Here is a 20,701-nt window from a genome sequence, read left to right as displayed (position 1 = left end):
GAGACAAAAAAAATATCTAAAAATTAGAAAAACAAAGATTAAAGAAGATTAACCCAGGTCCAAGATAGGGACAAAAAAAAAGAAAAAGAAAAAAAGAAAAGAGAATATGAGAATAGTCACCAAGGGGAGCAGAACAGGGGCTAGTGAAGGAGAAGCCAGGGATAGGTAGCCAAGGAGAAAGGAGAGGAGAGTGAAGGCTGACACTCACCCTCACAAAGCTGGCAGGAAACCATCCCTCCTCATCGTCGATCTGGCCCCACCACCAATCCTTGTTGGAAGCATCCAAGACTTTGATGACGTCGCCAGCCTTAAATGCCAACTCCCGGTTGGCCATGGTGACGTGATCCCATACTGCCTCAGCACTAACGATGGAATCTCCAGTGATCAGCTTAGGAGACAAAATGAGAATGTGTTCAGTCCATGCAGCTGCCTACCTTGATTGGCCCTCCCCCCACCCACAAAGCTCTACCACTTATGGGAAAACTTATACTTAGCGATGAGGGATAGGGTAAGGGGAACAGCACTAGAGTGTAAGCTTTGCGGGGCCACAAGACAGACAATGCTGTCAACTCTTGATTATACAGTACATGGAATGATCCAGTGTGTAAATATGAACTATATGGGTATCATGCTTTTATCCTTACTCATGAATACTTCCCCCAGAAAAGAAAGCAAGCTCCTGTTCAACTATCCTTTGTGTTTCCAACATCCCTGGGTCTGGAATGGGTAAAGAGGCTGATATTAATAGCTAAAATGAGGATTAAGCATATTTGCTTTCAATTCTCTGTGTTCCTTCTCTTTTCCGCCTCCTCCTTGGAACTGACCAATTGAGAGTTGGTAGTATATTATTAATCCTCATTGTGCCCCTCCCCCTGGGGTAACAGACTATGACATTCCTCACACACAATGGACCCCAGTCCTACAGCCTCCTGCCCTCACCCACACAAGATACCATCCAGAGAGGTCATGGGTATGAAAGAATATGGCTTTCTGTGATGTCTTGTACCCAAGAAATTAAATGTTGGCTCAGATTCAGTCAGTGATTATTACAACCACCCTGTGAGATACAGTGTGGATCTGGGTTAAATTCTGCATCTAATAGATTGCAAAACTGAGCAACAAAGAAGTTTAGGGTTGAGGTAAATATCATCCAGCAAGGTAAAGGCTGTGCATGGATTCTAACCTAGGTCATCAGCCTTCATGGACAGCAGAAAACACAACAGCAGGAAAACATTGATCCTACTGCCACATGAAAATACACATACATGCACATTCATGACACTTAACTAAATACAATGATAAGGATGGAGGTGGGTAATAGTTTTCTTCCCCCTGGCTACCATTCTGACCACTGCTATTTTGTTCTCTTTTTCACTCCAACTGTTTCAGCTTGTATGGGCCTTCAGTCTTCCCAGCATTTGGGGAATGACATTCTAGAATAGAGAACATATGGCCTGTCAGGCAGACACTGGAACACTCTCCCCAGCATTGAATCACTGAACATGTCCTTTAGAAGTCAGCTTTTCCATCAGCTTTTGTTGAGGAAGGACTACCATGACAGCTCCATAACACTAAAAATAAAAGAGTTCAAAGAAAATAGAGACTATCTGTGGACTATGTATCCCCTCCCACAGGTCTGATATACAATATACTACCCAAAATATAACTGTATAGCCATATAATGTATGTATAACACATCACATACATACACACAGAACCTACCTTTTGACTTAAAGTTTACTGTTCATCAAGCCCTGCCTTAAGGCATATTTCATTGCTCAGGATTCTAGACTTCATGCCCTCCACAGACAGTAAAGCACAGGGAAACCTCCTCAGAATAGATGCAAAAGAAATTTCCAGCAGGACTTTTTTTTTAATCATACTTCAATTACTTTGTGTTTTACTGCTTTAAAATATTTTCACATCTACTACATCATTTGATCCATACTAAGCTGGGTTTCACTATCACCTACATTGTAAAGATGAAGAACCTGAGGCTCAAAGAAGAGATTAGACAATAACATAAGAAATAAATTATAGAGTCAGGTTTTCTGACCTCATGTGCTCTTACATATACCAAACTATGCTCCCAGTGTCTACTCATTGGCTATACTGATTGTATAAAACTTGAAGCATCACACCATGAAACAGATGATTCCTTTGCTTAAAAAACCTTGAAGAAGGATTTTTAGATGGCCACCTTTAGTCACTGTTGTCCCTGTGTGTGAATAGATTCATTTTTATGTTGAACTTGCTTTCTTCCAATTGCACTAAAAAAATCAATCTCTCCTTGTTCTCCACTCAGTGGAAAAAGAGAAATTCTAGTTGTTGGCCTTAATAAAATAAATCTTTTATTTATTTATTTATTTATTTATTTATTTATTTATTTATTTATTTATATATATTGATTGTTCAAAACATTACAGAGCTCATGATATATCATCTTTCATACATTTGACTCAATTTGTATTTGGTTACCCCAAATACAAATTACAGAATCACATCAGTTACACACTCACATTTTTACATAATGGCATATTAGTGACTGCTGTATTCGGCTACCATTCCTATCCCCTACTATCCCCCCTCCCCTCCCCTCCCCTCCCATATTCCCTCTCTACCTCTTCTGCTGTTGTTCAATTCTCTCCCTTTTTTTCCCTCCCCCTTTCCCCTCACAACCTCTTATAATTTTGTGTAACATTGAAGGTCTCCTACCATTTCCATATGCTTTCCCTTCTCTCTCCCTTTCTCTCCCCCCACTCGTCTTTGTTTAATGTTAGTCTTTTCCTCATGCTCTTCCTTCCTGTTCTGTTCTTAGTTGCTCTCTTTATATCAAAGAAGACATTTGGCATTTTTTAAGGATTGGCTAGCTAAATCTTAATGGAAAACTTTCTATCCTCCTACCTAAAATAGATCCTAACTGGAAGTTGCTGAAGCTCAACAAGCACATATGGCCCTAACTTAGAGGAGCATTTGGGTTCATGGTTTAAAATTATATCCAGGGATTTTGGTCAAGTGTCAAAAGAATATCTTGGCATTAAATATGAACTTTCTGCTCCAGACACTATTTGTGATGCTGTTTCAGATACCCTAGGTCCAGTTATAGCTAATTTCACTGCATATACTCTTTACTTTGCAATCTTCTATTTAGGGACTCCATAATAACTTCTCCCAGCAGTATATGAATCACACTACCCCACCTCCTGCCAATTTAGTCCAGTTGACATGCCTTGGACCTCAGGTCATAAGACTCAGATACACCCTGGACATGGCCAATCCAGGATCCAGTGGTCAGGCTCAAGGAAGTCTTTTGAGGAAACACTATTAAAGGTTTAACATTCCTAATACACAAAGTTAAAATCAGAAATACTATAAAATCCAAAACTTAAATTTTATATTTTGTATTTTTGGATTAGGGATACTCAACAAGGTTGTCTATGCAAATACTCCAAAATCTGAAAAACTCTGAAATCCAAAATATTTCTGGTCTCTAGCATTTTAGATAAGCAATACACAATCTATATTTCCCCTATCTTATAAACGAGAAAACTGAAGGTCTCAGAGAGCTTAACTAATTTGCCCAAGTTCACACAACTCATTAATAGCAAAGAAAACAAATGCAGGCATAGTCTGACTCTAGAGACACTGCTTTTAACTTATAAACTATGCAGTGTCTGGGTCTCAGATTTTATACCTATAAAATGAGCTATAAATGCCTGGAAAGTTGTAAAACACTAAACCAAGAACTGGCAGGTGGGTGTTCAGAGTTGTAAGATGGACTAATCCACAAGAAGCTAGAAGCTGCATGGGTGTTATGGTTTGGTTGTGAGTTATCCCCTCAAAAGCTCATGGGTTATATTATATAGCAATATTCAAAGGTGAAACTATTAGTTTATGAGAGCTGATAACCTAATCAGTGGATTAACCCATTTGATGGATTAATAATTTGAAAAGACTACTGTACTAGATGGTAACAGTAGGCAGATGGGACATGGCTGGAGGAAGTGGGTCACTGGGGACATGCCCTTGGGGATTATATCTTGTCTCTTTGGCTCAAAGCTCCCTTTTTATGCTTCCCAGCTGCCATGAGTTGAGCAATATTCCTCTGCTATGCCCTTCTTCCATGGTATTCTGCTTCAACTCAGGCCCACAGCAATGAAGTTACCAACAATGGACTGAACCTCTGAAACTATGAGCCAAAACAAACTTCCTCCTCTAACTTGTTGTCAGGTAATTTGGTTATATCAACATAAAGGTATCCATCACAATGTGGCTCCTGTGCTCTTCCATCACAAATACCACCAGCAGCAAGGGGATGCTCGTCTCCAATCCTGTGCACTATTTTTTGTTTTGTTTTTGGTACTGGGGAATTGAACTCAGGAGCACTCGACCACTGAGCCACATCCCCAGCCCTATTTTGTATTTTATTTAGAGACAGGGTCTCACTGAGTTGCTTAGTGCCTCACTTTTGCTGAGGCTGACTTCGAATCCACAATCCTCCTGCCTCATCCTCCAGAGTCTCTGGGATTATAGGCATGTGCCACCGCACCTGGGTGCACTATTTTTAAAAAGTAAATTAAATCTGGACTGGAAATTGGTTCCAAGTGTTCCTCTTATGTACCAAACTGAAATTTAACTTACTACAAGATTTTCATACATTTTCACTTGGTTCATTCATTTCCCATTGCACATTTATCCAGTGAGCTCCTACTGTGTGCTGCTAGGTACCATTTAAATTATCTGCAAAGATGGTTAAGGGTAAGCAAACCCAACTTCGATTCTGGGCTTTTCTGCTTTAAAACGTAGCAGTAACAATAGGAGGTGAGGAATAAAAGAGTAAAAGGGACAATCCAAAATGAAGCTGTCAGTATGTAACAAGGAGTGCAATTATACAAAAATGAATGAGAATTTCAAACATTTCAACCTTGCACCTCAGTTTCTTCATCTCAAAAATTGTAATGATGTCTGCCTCACAGGCAAGGATATAGATAAAGTGGGCCGAGATGCTGGGTATACAGCACCTACTACAGTATCTGGCATGTGCTGGGCTTCAGAGGAGAGAGGGAACACACATAGCAATTGGGCTCTAAGAAAGATGTTTTAAAAAAATTTTAGGTATAGATGGATCTTTATTTTATTTATTTATATGTGGTGCTAAGAATTTAACCCAGTCCCTCACACGTGCTAGGCAAGTGCTCTACCACTGAGCTACAACCCCAGCACTCTAAGGAAGCCCTCTAAGATAACACTTAAAGATCAAATGGGACTGTGAAAGATATAAAGGGAATGGTAGTGTGTTTGAGGTAGAAGAATGGCATTATACGAGTTTCAGAGATGAAGAATATGGGGTGCTTGATTGTGTAGTAGCAGTAGAGTTTAGAGAAGGTAGGGTTGAGAAGGGAAATTAGAGGCACAGCTTCAAAGGTTGGCTACATTCATGTGTGAAGGGCACTGAATCAAGTTTGAAGACAAGGAAGAGGTTAAAGACAGAGGAGGTTATGAGGAAGGGGAATCAATCCTAATTTTTGCCATTAATAGCACAAGGGTATATTAGAAGAAAATGATGATTTTGAAGAAGAGATGGCAAATTTGTTCTTTAATGTGTTAAGTAAAAGAGGTCAGAAGGACATGAAGATAGGTTTGAAGCTCAAGAGAGATCAGTGGAGACAGATATAAAGTTTTGGGAATCAGTGGCCCAGAAGAAACCAAGGAATTTTGCCCTAGAAGAAAGGCCAGAAACCCAGAGAAATAGTGAAAATGGGAGGTGAGAAACAGAAAAACTGGAGGGAAAATATAAAACCTAAATGGAGCTGTCAGCATATCATTAGGATACCAAGGATTGCAATCTCACAAAAACCAAAGATAGGAGTTTCAAGCAGCAGAGGTTTTTTAACATTATCATATAGTACAGAGGTATATAACGAATGCCAAGGAAAGGCCATTGGGAATGGCTATACCAAGAAGTTTAATTTTCTATTCCCAACCGGGCTTATGTCCACCTCCCACCAAAAGCCCTGATTCCCAACTGTCCCCATTCTCCATCCTGCAACCTCAACATTAAGCCAGGAGAATGGTTCTTAGTTACTCTAGCAAGGTACACAAAATAGTTCTGGGGCATGGGACAGCACTTCTGTGACTTCTAACAAAAACAATTTCCAAACTCCATGGCCTTTTTTTTTTTTTTTTTTTTTGGTACTGGGAATTAAACCCGGGGGTATTTAACCACCAAATCGCATCCTCAGCCCTGTTTTTTATTGTCAAGTTGCTGAAGCTGCCTTTGAACTTGTGAGCCTTCTGCCTCAGCATCCTGAGCAACTGGGATTGCAGGCGTATGCCACTGCACCAGGCTTTGGGGCATTTTTTTAAAAAATGTTAACTTTAGTTATTTAGTTATTTATTTTACGTGGTGCTGAGTATGGAGCCCAGTGTCTCACACATGCTAGGCAAGAGCTCCACTGCTGAACCATAACCCCAGCCCTACACCAAAGACAGTTTTAGATATTAGAGGATAGAGAGAGAAGAGTCATAATATCATGCTTAAAAATTGAATGAGATTCTATTACTTTTTACCAAGATTACCCAAGATAATCAAATATTCTGTCTCACTGATACTACAAATAACTCTGTTATCAGACTCATGTGTCCTGATTTTTAACTTGGAAATTAATACCTGGAGACATTAGGAATTGAAATCTAAGATTAGTCTCTAGTCAACAAGGGAAATGTCTTCAGCTAACTTGGAGTGGCCAGTGGGCCCAATATGAGGGTGAGACAGGAAGAAAGAAGTGAGGAAGAAAGAAAATGAAGGAAGAAACAAGGGAAGAAGGGAGAAAGAAAAGGAAGGAGAGAAAGTTATATTTGTTGAAAACACACGCCAGGTGTTCATAAAGGCCTTTCTTTAGTGATCTCAAAGTCTACAAGCATGAACAGCACCATTTCTATTGAAGAGAACCTGTGGGGTTAAGCAAGTAGCCCATTGTTACCCAGATACTATATAGTACAGCATATTTCAATCTCCAGTTGGCTTCATTCTACAGCTTTGCTTTTGCCATTCCCTCATAGTACCTGTCAGGGAGGAAGAGAGTTATATCAGCCCACTCTGTAGATGAACTACAGCAATGATTCTTAATCCTCTGTAGGGCTTGTTAAGCTGGGCTTCAGTGTCTTGATTTGGTAGATCTGAAGTGGAGCTTGAGATCTTGCATTTCAATCAGGTCCCTAGCTGATGCTACTGGTCCTGGTCTGGGAAGTACACATAGGAAACCAAGTGCTCTAGAGGTCTTTCCCTAAGTTGAAAGAGTACTTTTAACTCCTGATGCATCTTTCTCCTCAGGGATCTTCCTGCCACCAGGAGGTTGGGCTCCCTTCCTCTAACATTCCCAGTCTATCTTCAAGTCCTTCCCCAGGTGATACTGCATGCCTGAGAAAGGGCATTTAGGGTCATTTAAGAAGCAAGCCTTGGGCTGGAGCTATAGTTCAGTAGTAGAGCGTTTGCACATGTGAGGCACTGGGTTTGATTCTCAGCACCACATACAAATAAATAAAGGTTAAAAAAGAAGCAAGCTTAATGGTAGTCTGTGCAAACACGGGGTGGGGGGGATGGGTGGGAACAGGATCACACCCCTCAGTTTACTAGAGATATACTACCTGCCTTTCTCTTCATGCTCTTGCATGCTAGCTGAGCAGTACAAACACCAAAGTAAATATTAATTAGCCTGGGTGTCGGTTAAAAATATTTAGAATTGGGGCTGGGGATGTGGCTCAAGCGGTATCGTGCTCGCCTGGCATGTGCAGGGCGCTGGGTTCGATCCTCAGCACCACATAAAAATAAAAAATAAAGATGTTGTGTCCACTGAAAAATAAATATTAAAAAGTTCTCTCTCTCTCTTTAAAAAAAAGAAATATTTAGAATTTGAACATCCAGAAGGAAGATTTTTTTAATGAACTACTATTTGTTGCCTAGATAGTAAATATGCCTGTTGCTTCTGAGAAGCATAACATCCAGAAAAGGAAAGACATGATGGGGTTTACCTCTCTATCACGTTTTCTCAGTTTGTTGTCTGATTCTTTCCTCTCAGAAGACCCTTTCCTCAACAGCTAAGCATGGACAAGAGCGAAATTATTTTCCTTGTTCCCTTTAAGCATATCAAAAATAAGTTGACATTTTATGTTGTCTCCTAAAAGTAACTAGGTATCATTTTAATACAGCATTTTAAATAGACTGGCTATCTTGCCAAAAGTGCTGAAAGATAACCACCCTCCATTTCTGGAAAGGTGTGACCCAGATTGCTCCAACAACAGCTAGGAAGCAACATAGTATAAGCAAAACCTGGCATTGCCTAGTGGAAGAAGCTCTGCCAGTAACTAAGTGAATGACCTGGAGACAGGTTCCTTTCCCCTGGATCACTCTATTTCTCTATCAATCAGACATACGACCTCTGAAATCCCTTCCAGTTCTGGCAGTGTATTGAAGCTAACACTTCAGCCCTGCAAAGGACAATGATTTCATTATTGCAGTTTAGCTCTCTTCATCCTGATTTAAGCTTGATAGAGTATTTTGCTGTTGTTTGTTTGTTTGTTTTATTCTCTACTGAGGAAAATGAGAATTTGGTGTTGGCTAGTCCATTCTTGAAGATAATCTGCTCAGACTCTGTTGGCAACACATTAAATCATAGACTAGTGCCTGTGTTTTTTCAGACTGGTTAGGAAAACCAAGATATAGGTTTCCCACTTCAGCCCTTGACTATCCCATCAAAAGTCAATAGAGATACCAGGTGTGATGGCACAGGCCTGTAATTCCTGGAACCCCAAATTCAAGACCAGCCTGGAGAACTTACAAAATAATAATATGGAGCTGAGGATGTAGCTAAGCAGTTGCCTAGGATGCATAAGGTTCTGGGTTTCAATCCTAGCATCACACATGTGCGCGCGCGCGCGCACACACACACACACACACACACACACAACACAATGTCAATATAGACCTTTCATTTTTTGTTCTCTCCACTTAGTACCCAATAGAAACCATCTTTCACAGAATATTAGCTCTCAGTTGCCTGTAGTTCCATACTTCTAACTGCCTGCTACTACCTCCAATAAAACATGTAAAAATTTTTCATATGAATTCATTATATTCCCCCTTTCCTAATTTTTCCTACTTCAGAAAACTCTACGGGACCTATTCCTTTCTAATTTTTCTGTCTCAGATATGACCATTTCTCCTCACTTCCACTGTTCCAATGCCTGGCTCTCAACACGTTAGGTTATCTCCCAACTCAACTTCCTGCCCCCTCCCCTTTCTCTTTCAAGCTACTCTTGAATGATGTATTTCTCAAAATTTCTTTGCTGGTGTCACTCTGCATGCTCAAGGAACTTCAATAACTCCCTGCCATCAATCTCTCAAAGACTTTTTTAAACCTAGTACCATCTCTGAAGCAAACCCTTGCCTCTAGGCAACAACCTTCACCTTCCTTTGTTTGTGCTCCTGGGGATCAAACTTACGGCTTCACACATGATAAGCCAGTGCTCTACTATTGGGCTATACCACCAGCCCAGGCCTTCTATTTTTGCCAAACCAAGCCTCTTGTAAGCAAGTGCAGTTCTGTCTTTGTGCTTCTGATTGAGCCATACTCTTAGCCAATGGTTAAGTACAGGGACACTAGAGCCAGGGTGCCTCTTCCTTGCTGTGTGAACATAGCCCACCTGTCCCTTAATCCCTTCCCTGATGACTCCAGCCCATACCTTCTCTCCTTCTGCTTCTTTCAGAAATTTCTATTTAGGGTAAAAGAAAATAATTTGAAGAAAAGTTTTCAACCACAGTGTAAGTCTCTAAATAATGAGAATGTATACTTATGAATGGTAGACATACAACATCTGCTTAATCCACAATGAATAGTGTTTTTTAACTTCTATCTAAAGTTCTATGACCTGAGCTCTGAAACCAGGCAAACTTTGAGTAGATCACAGCAACAGAATTAGGAAGTTTGTAAGGATGCAGAATGTTCTATATGGCCAAAGAAATTATTTATATAATAAGTACCCAGATGGCCTATAGGCCACTCCATTGTTACCAGGATTTATGGACAGGTAATTTCTGGGTCAGACTGGTTTTTGCTTCAGATCTGCACATGCACCCAAAGGAACATAGATGCTAGGTAAGGAAAAAAAAGCCCACTATGAATATACAGAAATCCTTAGTGTTTCTTCTTCTTTTCCCTGGTCTTAATAGTTCACACCTGGTTGGTTCCAGCTTCAGTTTGGGTATTGCTGTCACCCATAACTAATTTTACTTCTGAGCAGAATAACTCACTCATTCAAGTAACAATGGCCCTATATGTGCCAAAAGGAAGTAGGCAAATCTCTCTTTTCAGGACATAATCATCTTTTCATAGTTTAGGTGTGTGATATGTGAGTCATTAAGGCATCAACTTCCTTCAATGTCCTATCATACCTTCAATTTTTCACTCTAATAAAAGGAAAGATCTACTGGTAACTTCAGCCCCACCTGGTAGAAACAAAACCAAGTTGGACCGTTTTGACCTGAAAAGATAAGCCTAGATGGGGGTCAAGCTTAACAAGAGAAAGACCATTTGATCCAGAGGCTAATATGTAAACTGGTTATAAGCAAACTTGCACCTTCCAGGACCTAAAAGACTAGGAAACCCAGACAAGCTCCTTTGGGTATGATGCCACCCAGGGCATTTTCTCATTCATTATAGACAAATGGTGGAGAATGACTTCTTCCTCCACCCCTTCCAAAGGAAGTCAAAAAGTTATCTTAGCTAAAATGGTGGCCACACAGATAAGGTAAGGTGATTTATTTGCTTGGTCTGGACCTTAGTGATAGATTCTGGTATGAAACTTCAATCCAGTACCCCAATCAAATGGACTCAAAAGTTTCTGATATGAAATCCAGCTGCTGTCTCAAAGTTCAGAAGGTTAAAAAAGTTTGGTCTTGTTGAAGAGTGGGTCCTTTAGAGAAAATATAGCCAAATGGGACAAGGGTTATACAGATCAGAGAGAAAGATAAGTTTATGGACTACAATCCATTATTCTCTTGGTGGGAGAAGTCCACACTAGAGCAGCCCCCAATCTGGGAAACATTAACTTCCATCTTCAAAACATCTTGAAAATATTACTAAGTTGTTCTGGGTCCTTTGGCATCTCTCAGATACCTCTGATACATGAGCCAGACACAGAAAGAAAAATACCAAAGTTTTGAAATGTGATTCACACAGACCCCCTACTCAAAATCATTCCAGCAGTTTCTAACAAGCAACCCCAATGATTCTAAATTACATATCATATAGAGACCAACCATCTTAAATTTTCTGAGGCTAAAGAATTCACAGCAAGAATTTTCCCTTATTGCATTGGGTCACTCAGAAGAAACCAGAATCTTTGAAACTCTATCTTTAGGTTTCTCCTTCTCCTGTCAGGTTCCAGGAAAACTGAGGAATGGTAGACAGCTTTCAGTCAGCCTTATTAGGCTATCTATATCTGCTCTGTTCCACCTCCACCCTTGCCCTAATCTTCAGCACTGAGGCCATCACTAGTCCTAATGGAAAGTCCTAGCAGGATCTCTTTATTCTATAATCTAGGAGCAATTTCCTATTTGCATTCTGTCTACCCATGGAAGTCTCTGATATTCAGAGACAAATCATTACTAAAATAATAATCATGATGATAATCATGATGCACTCAGCAATGTCCTCTTCATGAGCTGCTGAACTAAAAGCATGTCATACCAAGCTGGAGTTTAACCTAACCTTTGCATGTCTGTTGAGTCAATTTGGGCCCTATACTCAAATTATTCCTGCCAAAGTATCATGCCCTTTTCTTACCCTTAGTGTGGATACTAAAGTCCCACCCACTCACTGGGGTCCATTTTTGCCTTCATATCCTAGGAGACAAGAGAATGCCAGGGAAATCCTAGAGAAGAGGTAAGGAGGCTTAAAGAGCCCCCTGTCCCTGAGGTGACTTAGAACTATCCTGGGTCCTGTAACTGACTTCTTGCAAATCTTCCTGTGGTTCCACTGGGGCCCATCCTGGGATTCTTAATCTTTCTAGGACCAGGACTTGAAGCCTAATCTTGGAATTTCCTGGGCAATAGTGGGGATAAGGTTGTTTAGGCTTCCAGAAGTAGGAGGAGGGGGCTAGAACTACATGAAGAATCTGTCCTCCGTGCCTCCTACGTGCATAGTTCTATACTCATCAACACCACAGCCAGAGGGTGGGTGGGTAAGGCAAAGAGAATAAGGGAAAGTCATTTTTTATCCTTTTGACAGATGTCGTGTTAAAATCTTGTAGAGGAAAGAGAGCTGTAGGTGGGGGGGGCAGGGAAAGAGATAGGTTAGAACTAATGGTTCTAATGTCTAAATGTGGCCATCTGGTCTAAGGTGGCAAAAACATGAACAGGATTTAGTCAGAAGCACTGTGACCCTGCTTCTATATCTAGATAATATAGACAAAATAAATATATTTCAATTAATTTAAACTACCTTTTAAAATCTACTGAGTAACCCCACCCAGGACACAGGCTTGTAAAAGCTGGGGCCTTGGCATGCATTTCCAAAGAGAATGTAAGAGTCTCCTAGGGAGTCATTACAGCACAAAGAGGAAATCTTCATTTAAACCTCCCATTGGAAGGTGGAAGAGAATTTCTTTTCATTGATTTACTTCTGCCTTTTGGCTCCGGTGAGAGAAAAGACATACAGCTAAGGCCAAATAATCTAACACTGCCTCTAGTCCCTGTCAGGGGCCTTTTGAACTCAGGAGAGGCCATGTTTCTGCTAACAAAGTCTAGCATAGGTCCTGGATTTCCAGCAGACATTTGGTAAACAATAGATGAATGGATGGCAAGGGCATTCAGCAAGCAATCATTGGGTCAAGCCCAGGGTCGTAAATTGACTGATCTGACTTTCCCTAGGACCTTGTTGTTAAAGACTTAGAGCAATACAATATCTAAACAGAGGCTTCCTGAGAGGACACAAGAGAAGCAAAATCAGACCCACCCTCAGGACTCTGGAGGGATGGCACTAAGTCTATGTCTGTAGGAAAAGTGGTTGTGCTTGTAACTGAAGAACTTCAAGTAGGTCAGCCAAGCTTATGTAAGGAAGCGTCTGCCTGTCTGGGCTAGGTAGAGGATGTGGGGGTGGAGAAGGGAGGGGACCCAGGGCAGCTGATTGAGGGGAAAAAAAATTCAGTAAGATGCCAGGACTTGAATCTACTCTTCTTGACTCTGTCTGGGGCTCAAGACCTTAAAAGGCAGTAGGTTCTTATACTAAAGAGGTGATCAGGATTGGAGACTCCCCAAAGCTATCACAAGTAGTTCAGTCTTCCATTTTACAAAGAAGAAAACTGAGGCTTCGATTAATTATCAGGAAAGTTAATATTAGAAACCAAGCCTACACTCTTTTAGAAGGATGGCTAATGATTGTTTTTGGACTGTATATCTCTACTCTTTTTTTTTTTTTTTTAAAGTCAGGGACTGAACTCAGACACATTTAACCACTGAGCTACATCCCCAGCCCTTTTTATATTTTATTCTGAGACAGGGTCTCGCTAAGTTGCTTAGCATCTCACTAAGTTGCTTAGGCTGACTTTGAAATCCAAGATCCCCGTGCCTCAGCCTCCCCAGCTGCTGGGATTACAGGTGTACACTGCCACACCCATCTGTATACCTCTATTGTTAAAGACAAAACAAACATTTAGATGCTCATTTCATTAAAAAAAGTAATAATGTTCTGTGACAGATGTTAACCTGCTTTATTAAATTACTAATGATTTTAGTATATCCATATGTATCCCTTAACAGCTTGCTGTATACTTGAAGTATACACAATAAAATTCTTAAAACACACACACACACATACACACACACAAGAACAGATAGGCAGGGTTTGCACACCTATAATCTCAGGTACTTGAGAGACTGAGGCAGGAGGATCACAAGTTCAAGACCAGCCTGGGCATCTTAGTCAGACCCTGTCTCAGGGAAGAGGGGTGGGAGGGAAAGGGAGGGGGCAGGGGATTAGCAAGGATAGTGGAATGTGATAGACATCATTATCCAAAGTACATGAATAAAGACATGAATTGGTGTCAACATACTTTATATCCAACCAGAGATATGAAAAATTGTGCTGTATATGTGTAATAAGAATTGTAATGCATTCTGCTGTCATTTTTTAATTATATTTTTTTTGTGTGTGGTGCTGAGGATCGAACCCAGGGCCTCATACATGCTAGGTGAGCGCTATTCCTCTGAGCCCCAGTCCCAGCCCCACATTTTTAAATAAATAAATAAATAAACAAAAAGGGGCTGGGGATGTAGCTCAGTAGTACAGAACTTGCCTACCTAGCCGAATATATGTGAGGCCCTGGGCTTGTTCCCCAGGACCATGGAGCAGAATTTTAAAAACAATGAGATTAACAATTTAATATATAAGAATTTCTAATATTTTCCTCTGGGATATTTTTGGTGCTCTTTCCTCCCACAGCTCTATAGACATTATCCTTCAGTACTACATAGAGTACTTGCCTCTCCCTCCTCTGAGTTCCAAACATGTGGAACCCTTCTGAGGATTAAGGAGTAAGAACACCTCAGGTTGAATAAAGACACTTCCAGAATCTCCTTACCACCAGATACCTTTGCTTAGTAATCTCAAATTCAAATTCAAACTAAAATGCAAATGCTAGTAGAAAAAAAAATGGGATGGGAAGAATGGACTACAGGTTTGGCATGATTACTGACTTGCTATATGAACTTGAACAGATTGTGCTCCTCTATGAAAGAACTAATTAATTATTTTAAATAAAAAGTTAAGGTTACCTTTGAGTTTTTGATGCTGCCATGCTTCTGAAAGAAGTTCTTGTCAGAAGGGGAACATAGGAAAAAGAGTCAGGAGAGCAATGGTGTGAGGAAAAAAAAGTCAAAAGACAAAAACAACTTTTTTTTTTTACATTTTTGCCATGGGCTAAACCTACCCAGAATAGAACTTAGGTACTGAGATGACCTTTGGGTTTCATGACTGGAAGGAAAAACATTGCGTCCTCTACCTAGTTCAGGCCATTGAGTACAAGGTACTCAAAGTTAGCCTCTACTGAAACATTAAGCAGCACCTTTTCCATCTGTTCAGCATATTATAGTTTCCAAGACACCTTCACACTTATGAGTTCAGTGGATTCTCCAAGCAATTCTGAAATAAGAGGAGTAAGGATGAGCTCCATTTTAATGATGTGAAAACTGAGACCTAGGAAAAGGAAGTCACTTAGCTATCCCAGAAGCAGAGGCCAGAATAAAACCCAGATCTCTAGGCTCTCAAAACTTGAAAAGAAAGTGCCTCCACCCTTTTGTATTCTAGCACCCCCTCCCTTACTTGTCCAGTCTCTTAGAAGGGCCAATACTGTAGGCATTCTGCAGTTTTTTATAGCATGAGTTTAAACAGCAATATATTGGGTTAGACCCTGCCATTCAATCGATGGAAGATAGAAGACTAATGCATTGGCAGCATAAGAGATGAAGTCTGGCATCCAAAGCCTGACCTCCACAGATTCTTCATCTGTCCTTCTTACAACTCTGTCCCAATGCACCTCCCCTCCCCTCTCTTAGGCTTAGAATGGCATAAATAAGCAAGCTATAAAGACTCTAGGAAATCTGGCCCATCTCAAGAGTCTTTGATTCATAAAGGAAAAGTACAGTAAGGGAGAAAAAGTTAAGTCCAGCTGGGTTTTTTTGGTCCACATTGAAGCCAGGTGAGAGTCAGCTCAAATGGTCTCTAAGGACTCTTCTCAGTTTTGGTTCTTGGATTTCCACAACCTTAATCCTCAAGAGTTGGCAAAATCCTCAAAAAAAAAAATCAGGGCCCTCAAACATTTCCTCAAATCCCTCATGGCCTACCCCTCAAGCAGGTCAGCCACAAAGGGCTTCGGCACCAGGTAACTGTGAGTAAGAAGATGGGGGTGGCCAAGGTGGATCAAATGCCTCCAGGGATTCTCCTGAAGAGACTTAAACAGGCAACACAATTCCCTCTCACAACAGCTTAACATCTCCAACGCTTCACTGCTTCCTTCATGCAAGAGACGAGTGGGACGTGAGCTGCTGTGGGAGGAAGGAAGGGTCAATCAGTGTGCCAGTGGGCAAGCAAGGGCAATGCTGGGGAAGGCCAGTACTCCTACACAACTCCCTCTAGTTGTTACTATGTCAGATAAAAATCTGAGCTTTTACATAATATTTACTTAAGCTGCTATTTCCTTTAGTCCTGGAAATCATTATGTAGCAGCTTGAGGCATGAGAGAGAGTACTCCAGTTAGGAGTTCAAAGGCATGGCTTCTGATCCTAAATCCATCATTACCTAATCCTGTGTCATCAGACTCATTTGTTCCCTCTCTCCACCCCAGTACACATCTGTAAAATGGACCCAATAATGGTTTTTAAAAATGACATGGAAACACAGTGAAGAAACAAATTGAAAATAAGCTCCTCAATTACCTCCATAATCACAAGCTGGATGAAATCTTAACAACTTAAACATCAGCAACACATGCTCAATATTTTATAAGGCACTTTACACAACCTTTGTCACAATGTATTCTTGTAATTCAAAATCCCTTAAGACATTATGATTGAGCCTATTTTCAGAGCAGAAAACTTAAGTTCAGGAGAATTTTGCTCACAGGGTCTGGGGCGGCGGGGGCAGGGGTTGGGATTCTGAGATGAATCATTTAGTTCCTGACCCTGTTCCCCTCAAAAAAGCATATGAAATGACCATGAGTATGAACACTCAGAATAAGTTTGTCTTGAACAATTAATAAAAAAAAAGAATAAGTTACTTTCCCAGGGCCAAACCTGGCACCCTACACTGCTTCCACGTTGCAGGTACAGGCAGCCTGGCTTTTGCTTTTCCAAGTTTAGAAAGAAGTATCTATCCCTAATGTCTCTCTTTCCTTCACTACCTAGGGGTCCTGAAGAAATAAATAACCACCTAAATGCTGCAAGCCTGTTTTCTTTCCTAGGACTGAACTAGCACTGAAAAGCGTCTGTATGGGTGAGGGTGAACTCTGCATGACTGACCAACATGTTGCCACAAGCATGCCTTCCCTTGGCCCAATTTTTGGCTTTTTCTTCCTATGACTACTTTGATTATGGCCAGGTCTGACTGGTGATGGGCATTAAAACCAGATTTGGTTAGGGGAGATACAAACACTGGGAGAGAACAAACACTGCAAAGCATTTTCTCAGCTCTTAACCTGTTTGATCCTTGATATCATCTGAGAATAATACTGATGGTTTACCAGTTGACCAAATAAGATCCAGACAGAAAAGGGGAACTTGACTGAGCCATAACCTAAGAAGCAGAGTAGTAACTGGAACTCATGTTTCTTGACTTTAGTTCCAAAATTCAGAAATGGTAATGAGGCTGTCACAGTTAACAGTAATCTGAGTTTCTGAGGATGCTAATCAAGAGCAGTCCTGGCATACTCTATCTCACTGCTTTCTACCCTTTATCCAGACTCATTCTAGGCCCCCCCCCACCCCATCAAGCAGTAGCTTTTGGTACCAAGGGCCAAAAAGGCTTCCCCAGGACACCATGACCTGGTTTCTAGCATGAGGATCTCTAAAAATAGCAGGCCCTCATTAGTGGGGCCAGATGGCCCAAGTTGCTGTGCCTAGGGGCTGGGTTGTGGTCATTAAGGATGTGGCTGGTCTGTCAGCCTACTACTGACCCAGGAGAGGCTGGGCCACTGCCCAACAGGGTCTTGCTTGATGCATTATACCATCTCTCCTCATACCCTCTCACCCATAATTTAGGTACTGATGCTGTGGTCCAAGTTGGTATTTTATTCTCAAGAAAAAAGAACTTTGATATTTAGTTACTTTTGGTTTTCTAGGGCACTGCTTCAAAATCATAGTGTTTTTTAAGTGAACATGTGGATGAAGGAGCAGACTTAATCTTTCTACATTGATCAATGCCAATTTGCTTTCTTCATCTTTCTACATTTGCCTGTTAACTCATCTGAGGCCTCAGATCTGAGTTCTGCTTACCTTCTGGAACTGCTATGACACATGCTGTTATTAGCATCCATTTTATACTGAGCTCACTGACATCTCAAGCCAGATTTCAGGAAAAAAGGTCCAGAGCAAACTGATGGAGGCCAACCAGCTGGGGCATGTGACTACTGAGAAGAATGGTACAGCTGGTTGACCCTAGGGGTAGGAAATGTTCTGCATAGGAGTGTCCAGGGCATGTGGGTATGTGTCATGTGGTACTGTTTGTCCAAGGATACTCTTAGGAGTGTTTCTCTCAGGGATAGGAGTGCATGTCCTGGAGAGTAAGAGTATATCTAAATATGTATCTATGACATATGTGTACATGGGTATATACTTGTGTCCTATAGGCAACTATGTATGTTCATACATACAATATGAACAGGAATACCTCATGTGTTTCCATGGGTATTGTGTTAAGAATGGTCAAACATGTGTGTGTGCACCATACTTAACTGAATATATGTGCTCTGAGTGTTGACATGAAAACATGGCCCATTTATGTATACCTTATGTGTTCCAAATACACTCCACATGTGTCTGAGTATGTTGTATGTACATGTGACTTATAGTGTGGGTGTAGGTAAAGGGCATGAACAGACAATAAAACTAAACCAATTTTCCTCCCCAACAATTTGTTTCTAACAAGCTTTCCTTAAAGACCCCTGGGTCAATCTGAGACTTTAGGCGAATCCCTACCTCTCCTTACCTCAATTTTCCCAGTAGTACTGAGGTAGTGAGCTCAATGTATGGGTTCTTTCCTTGTCTAGTTACTTATCAGCTTAAGAATAATAAGTTAACTCTGATTTCCCTAACCACCACCACAAAGTGTCAAAATACAGACATGTACATGGGGATTAAGACCTGAAGATGTCTCATCCCAACTCAGGCCCCTCGAGACATTCAACACTCATTTTTCCACTGGCCTAAGCCATCTGGATTAAAAAGAATAAATAACCTCAGGATATACAATCTTCACCAAAGCCAGGCAAAATAACATTTGGTTTATCCAAATCATTCTCCCTCATATTTTGGAATGAATGTGGGAACTAGTGAGGGTAAGGAACCAGCTTTTAAGTTCAAGGCATACTCTGTAAGAATAAGACCAGAAAATTGGCAAAAAAAAAAAAAAAAAAAAAATGCAAACAAAGCAGAGCACAAAGGGCTACAAATTTAGAACTGTAAGCTTCTCATACATTCCTGGGCAAAATATATTCAGTTACACTTATAGTAGATCTAAAAGATGTATCCAAAATTCCCATTAATGGTTCAATGTAACCTATGCCATTATCTAATGGCATCTGCCTAGTTCTTTCTGCTGTCTTGACTGATTTTTGTTAAAAAAAAATAGACCTAGATAGAAGCAAAGTGCAGAAGGCATCTTTAGAATGAACTACTTGCTCAAAGCTACCTCGTATTGGTGGACTGGTGGTAATTGCTAATGCCATATGCTATGCTCGTCCTAGCACACAACTGTCTTTTAAGCAGAACCACTAATCTGAGTGAATCAAAGCTATTTTCTAAGAGTCAATTTCCTAGTCACAAAATGAGAACAGTCTTGGCCTTGCCCATCTCATATAATCATGGAAAAAAGACTAATGTGTCAAGAAAACTATACAATAATTTTATTTTCTTGCCCTACCCCAAGAGAAGTGAAAAGGTTCCAAACAAAATGATACATATAAAGGTGAACAGTGTCAATTTGTTCTATGTAGGTCATTAGTCAAAAGCCTGTGTTTTCTAAAACAACACTTAATCATATCATAAAAACCCAGTAATGCTCATTACAAATCCTAGCCAAGGATTTGGGGGCCAAGAACTGGTTTTTAATTGCCAAGTGCCTAGGTTGTTCTGGCTTAAGAATGTGCTAAATAAAAACACAATTAATTTTGGCTTTCTTTCAAGCTCTTCTTTTAGCTTTGCAGGAGACAGGGACAAAGCTAGTTTGCTATTCATAGCAACATGTGTGTGAGTCCATGGGAATGGAGCTGGGGGTAAATAAAAGAAAGGTTATTATTATTATTTTTAAAATCCAAGCTTTTGGCCCAGTACCTAAAGCATGGGCCAGGTCATAGGGTCCCCCTCCTTTCAAGAGAAATAAGTTAAATCTGTGCTATGTTGGTGATAACTGAGGCACAAAGACAATAAGATTTGTTCAAGGTTAGCTAGTGCACAGCTTAATATTTGCAGATGTTACCCTTTATTTAATGGAGGGCCTACTGAATATCAGATCTCTTCTTGTGACAGTCACTCACAGATTTCTGCCTCAGAGTTCTCAGAGATTACTGGACCCAATTTACAGAAAAGAAAATCAATTCAGAAAGGCTAATTCACTCAAGGTCACAGAACTAAAAATGATATAAACTCCTAGATCAGTGACCCTGTTTTCCATCGCACCATATAGATTTCCTAAATCACCCCTAAAAGACCAGTGTGACTTGTGCATCTCACAGGTCCAGGAACCTAATCCTTATCAGGCATGTCTTAGCTTGAGCACCACCACTACTGTATTTCTTGGGTAAATCATTGTCCTCTCTGAGAGGATCAGATATAGCAGTTCTAGCATCCCTTCTGTTGACAATGAAGCAGGCAATGACTTAAAGTAGTACTATGACTTCCAGAGCTTGAAGCAGGAAGACCAGGCTGGAAAATATG

At 40.6% G+C, this 20,701-nt stretch overlaps 1 protein-coding gene across 7 annotated transcripts in view; it reads right to left on the bottom strand.

Annotated features, from left to right (window-relative positions):
* Arhgef9 (Cdc42 guanine nucleotide exchange factor 9) overlaps positions 1 to 20,701 on the bottom strand; it is a 349,964-nt gene that overhangs the window by 92,143 nt on the left and 237,120 nt on the right. For 4 of the 7 annotated variants that reach the window (XM_077107717.1, XM_077107722.1, XM_077107720.1 and 1 more), the window contains one exon: positions 209 to 388. The exons of 1 other annotated variant lie outside the window; for it this stretch is intronic. In XM_077107717.1, coding sequence (XP_076963832.1) covers positions 209 to 388 — 180 coding nt within the window. Of the gene's footprint in view, positions 1 to 208; positions 389 to 7,065; positions 7,153 to 14,830; positions 14,870 to 20,701 lie in introns of those variants that run through there. 2 more of the 7 variants (XM_077107723.1, XM_077107721.1) reach the window with 2 other exon arrangements.

This window comes from Callospermophilus lateralis, chromosome X (genome assembly GCF_048772815.1).
Source record: "Callospermophilus lateralis isolate mCalLat2 chromosome X, mCalLat2.hap1, whole genome shotgun sequence".
Classification (NCBI taxonomy): domain Eukaryota; kingdom Metazoa; phylum Chordata; class Mammalia; order Rodentia; family Sciuridae; genus Callospermophilus; species Callospermophilus lateralis.
The sequence above is the reverse complement of the archived record's forward strand: the minus strand, read 5'-3'. Positions and strand labels throughout refer to the sequence as shown.